Consider the following 5,243-nt stretch of genomic DNA (forward strand, 5'->3'; position numbering starts at 1 on the left):
TTTCTAAAAAAATCTTTTATTTTTTTTCTCCTCTATTCATACAGAACTGATTAACATTTATAATAACAAAATAATATAATGTAATCTTGTACAATTTCAAATTATAAATACTGCTTATTTATATTATATATAATTGTTATAAAATAACAATTTGTGTAAAATGGGATAATTTTGATATTTAGGTTGATGGATTTATGGGGTGATTGTGGGTTTTTAATTAATGAGATAATTTTGCTAGTATTTGATTTACTCATTCTAAATTTTTTTTAAACAATAAATTCAAAATTAGTAACCAAATTTCAACATAATTGCTTATTCCCAAGTAATTAATATTTTTGTTATTAAAAGAATATTCTTCTTTTATTAATCCACATTAAAGGTATATAAATTTATTTCTCATATTTAGTTTGATCATTCTCGAAGATATGTGATTGATTGAATCTATGCAATAATACATATAAATTTCTTTAAATAAAATAGGTTTTATATTGCATTATAAAAAGCACGAATATTTTATTTTATTTAATTAGTATATTAAAAACCTTCATGCATAAGCTGATGCAAACTTAAATATATATCAGTATTTCTAAAGAAAATTATATAATTAAGTTTTGTATTTTTCAATATAATTTTGCAAATTGGTGGTAATTTATTGATCTCCTGCAAAGTTTGAGCTGTTCAGTTTCTTGCCAAAGTTATTGCACACTTAATGTACTGAGAAGTGTCCACATTTATTTCATTTGTTGACATTGTATGTTTATAGATTTTTGATTTACTAACAATTAACAGCTTTAACATTACATTAGAGCAACTTTCTAACTGCAGCAAGTACACTATGCCTTATAACTTCATGTAAAAAATTTAATCCCAAGAGGCAACTAGTTTTTAAAAGAATATTTCAATAATTATTTTTTCTAAATTAGTTTGTGCTTGTTGAACTGTTTTTCAATATCATTTTAACATTTTTTCTAAATAAAAAAAATTTACAGACAATTTGCATTATATTTTCTATAAAGTAATCTGTCTAATAGACTATTGATGGTTGAAAATAATGTAAACTTTCATTACTTTGAAATAAACTTTAAAGTGATTCTGCATTAAACTTCTCTTTAAAATTCTGTAAATGTATCATATGTATATAATATTTCTAAAAAAAATTAGAAAACATGTTGAGAGCAAAGTACAAGATATAAAATATTAAATAATAATTTTTAGAAAACTATTTATGAAATATACAAATATTATTTTATAGATACTTCTACTTTTGTACTCATCAATATAAATGAGAGACATGGAATAAAAAAAAAAATTTGAAATATAGCAATTATAAGAAAATATGCAATATCAAAAATTTTAATAAATTCAATTCTTTTTTTTCAATGTCTTCAAATTTTATTTTGATATCCGAGGTGTGCAAGTTTTTGGTTTTCTCACATCTATCAGGATCTGATATCTCTAATTTTAACTTGTTAACATTGAGCTGTTGAGTCAGCTATTTTAAAGAAATCCCTAAGCTTTTCAAATATAAAAAAAACCTGCTTGTGGAGCATATAGAAACTTTAAACAGTCTCCTGTTTTCCTTTCCTGTCTTAGCATTAGCATTAAGACGATTCTAGTGAAGTTTTGGGTCATGGCTATCCAATAGAATTGTAAAATAGCATCTAAAGGAGAACTTTTTGCTTCACGATGAAGAAACAAAAAATTGTGGTTCAAAATACAATTAACTTCAACAGCCTACAACTCATAGGTTATGTATTTTTTTTTTTTTTAACTTTTTGCCTTATAATTCTATATTATTCTCAAATTGTTTGTAAAAGGAAAATTTTCCAAATTGCATTTTCTTCAGCTTTATTATTCACAGAAGAAAGTGAAGAAAACATTGAAAGGCCTCAAAAAATATTTCAAGAAAAATATTAAAATTGATTGTGTATATGCAACCATTTTTAAATAATTCTACAAGACAATTGAAAAGATATTTTTCCAAATAATCAGATTACATATACTCACACTTAATTACATATATAATTAATCATTTTTAATACAGATCCATTTTTTAAAAAAAATTTTCTATTACAGATAATTTTACTTTATACTTTAAATTAGAAATATTCAATGTTTTGTCATCTGAAAAAATCATAAATTTACAACCAACTTCTAAATGAATTCTGGATATTTTGCTTTCTCTCTTTTTTTAATTAAAATATTTTATTTACTACCCTTATATATAACTGCATATACACAATCAATGATCTTGACTTCTTTATTTCATATTTGCCACCTATAGTGAGCAAATGGTTTTCCAGAAATATTGGCTGTGCTTAATTTCAATGTAATCTCTTATGTACAGCTTGATAACAAAGAATTTTTGACAACCATATTCTGATAAGCATGTTATTTTAATATATTTACACCTATTTCATTTATTGTGTAAACGAACCTTCGTAATGGTGTCAAATCCCTTAATATCAAAGTGTCTAGATATTTTATCTGCTAGACACTTTGATATTAAGGGATTAGAACATTGTCTTTCATGTTATTATAATTTAACATTATTATCCATCCTGTTTGCATGAGGAATAAGCAACAGAAACTTAGTTATTTTTTTCATAATGGAAAAAAAAAGGAAATAATTAAATTTTTAAAGAAGCAATGCAAACAGTTTAAATTTCATTGCAACAGTTAATATTAATTTACAATTATCAATATTGATGCATGTATGCAAAATAATAATAATAATTGGCAAAAAATTACATTGTAACTAAATAGATAATATTAAAAGGGCAAATTTTAAATTGATTTTAAAATAATTTTTGTGCTAGAATAAATGAAAATCATAAAACTCTTATTTAATGTTTAACTGACTGGAATTTCAAAAAACTCATTGCAAGGTGCATATTTGCTTCCTCCAAAGTGTATTAGTATTTCAAAGGTAATTTGAAATACCAAATGTGGTACCTCAACCATCTAAATGATGTATTTCAAAGTTTAACAATGTGTAGATCAATACCATATATTATCTTTTGTTTTTAGCTGTGATAAGCAAGATAAAGAATTCCAGTCAATTCATAACAGATATGCAGGTATATATACTAATAGCAATGTGTAAATTTGCAGCATAACCTTTATATATATATATTGACAATATTTTACCATTTTTAGGACTTCTTTTTTTGAAAGCTATAGATAATTTTCAAGTCAATATTCGAATTGCTTAATTTAATCAACACAGCATTTTTTTTGTAAAATGCTTTCATATTCAAATAATTATAATTTGAATTTTTTGAAGAAATTTAAAGCTTATAAATCAAACAGGTAAAATCTATATTTAAAAAAACTTTTGCAAATGTTATTTTCATACATTAAAGACAAACTAATTGCATATGATTTAGTTTTCTAATTATTAATTAACTCTCATATTATGGGTCTTCATAATATTGAGCTATTATAATGAATATTGAAATAATTTTATTATAAAACATAACAATGAATCAAGAGTAACAGAATACAATTTGAAATAAAACAATATTCCTGATTAAATTCCACTTTGATTATCTAGAACATTTTGTACACATTTAAAAAAGTTTAATAAATGGTGTAGATTATGTATCATTAGAAGAATCTGTGCCAGCAGTTCAGAAGTTACTAGAAGATGATGAATGTATGCACGAGTGTAATTCTTACAAGTGTAGCAGTCACACTTTTCGAGTATTGGATTAAAGTCAGCTTTGTATAAATCGTCTTTAAGAGTTAATGCAGATGAACATTTAGTGCGTCTGGCTGTACTGCTTGAAATTTCATTTAGAAAATATTCTGGAATTTTGCATAATGGAAATATACTTGCTTCCCCTGTTTCTGAAAGTTTATAAGCATAAGATGAATCAAATATATCAATTCCACACTTAATAGCTTCAAGCATCAATTCTGGTTCAAAAGCTCCATGCAAAATTCTTGGTTTATCTGCTGGTAAGAATTGGAATATTTCATTTAATAATTCTTTCATTTTTGGAATATCTACATTCTCCACATCAGGACCATTCACATGAAAACCATCAATTACAAATCCATCTACAGCTCGAGAAGCAGTCGCTTCTGCAGACTTCTTTCGCAAGAAAGAATCATAACCACCTTGAATTGTTCCAAAGATAGCAACATCGCCGAGCTCACTACATTCTTCATGATCTTTTAAACATGAGTCTAGAAATCTCAAAGAGTTATCAACTGATTTATTTAAACGCTTTTTTGAACAATTCAATGGAGTGTCACTATCACAAAGGGCTTGGTAGGATATTGGACGGTATGATTTGATAATTTCCATAAATTCACCAGGAGTCAATTTTTTCTTTCCACCTTCGCACCATACTGAAACTCCTTTATTAACATTAAATCCAGTTGGAGTTATTGTACCTGGATCTTGTACTGACATATGAAATGGATACTCAGGTAGGCCAACAAAAGCATTCAGACCTTTATTTTGTTCTTTTACAGCATCTTTTAATTCTACGACAGTCGGAAGAGTTTGAAGAAGAAATATTTTTTGATCAGCCATTTTTTGCATTGTATTAAATGTTAGGTGAGGTATAGCACCTCCTCGTGTGTAAGCCATAATCATTGGAGTTTTGAAGATTTCATTATTAAACGGCTTTGGAAGATCTGTGAGACATCCTGACCTACCAACACTAGACATCTTCACGAAAAATTTCATCATAAATTGGTATAAAAAAATATTACTTCTTGGTTTATTTAAAAGCAAGCTTGAGGATTGAAGAGCAGCAAAGATAGTTATCTACTCCACTTGCCGGTAATCCACGTTTTGTTTACAGATTTGAACTTGAACACAGATAATAAATGCAATTTCAGTTACAGTTAAGAAATCATGTCTTCTTTTTTTTATGGGCGGAGAAGGATATGTTAATAATTGAGTAGGGATGAATGAGCATTAATTAATTAATATTAATGATTTTACGTGCTCACCAGGAGTTTTATGCAGGAATAATTAATATTTTACGAACTGTTATCATGTAATCAGTGATCAATACCACTCAAAAAGAGGTGCGATTCAAATCATACCAAGTTATAAGGAACTATCGGTTCGATCTGGCCAATCCGGCTACTGCTTGAGAACAAGATTCCATTCATGCATAATAGGGAAAATATGTTACACACTAACTTACATTTCCTAAAAAGGTCTCTCAAATAGATGCTAAAATTAATTTATCAATAGAATGATATTTCAGTATGAAAAA

The 5,243-nt window shown here is 26.5% G+C and overlaps 1 protein-coding gene across 1 annotated transcript; it reads right to left on the reverse strand.

Annotated features, from left to right (window-relative positions):
* Positions 1-3,495: 3,495 nt before the first annotated feature.
* LOC129966366 (queuine tRNA-ribosyltransferase accessory subunit 2-like) lies at positions 3,496-4,814 on the reverse strand. The gene has a single exon (XM_056080792.1). The coding sequence runs from the start codon at positions 4,703-4,705 to the stop codon at positions 3,533-3,535; it is 1,173 nt and encodes a 390-aa protein (XP_055936767.1). The 5' UTR covers positions 4,706-4,814; the 3' UTR covers positions 3,496-3,532.
* Between the last annotated feature and the right edge of the window lie 429 nt (positions 4,815-5,243).

Source organism: Argiope bruennichi, chromosome 1 (assembly GCF_947563725.1).
Source record: "Argiope bruennichi chromosome 1, qqArgBrue1.1, whole genome shotgun sequence".
NCBI classification, from domain to species: Eukaryota; Metazoa; Arthropoda; class Arachnida; order Araneae; family Araneidae; genus Argiope; species Argiope bruennichi.

Excerpts from the sequence above, each read along its gene's own strand:
- LOC129966366 (XM_056080792.1), bottom strand. The coding sequence starts at position 4,705 with ATGATGAAATTTTTCGTGAAGATGTCTAGTGTTGGTAGGTCAGGATGT.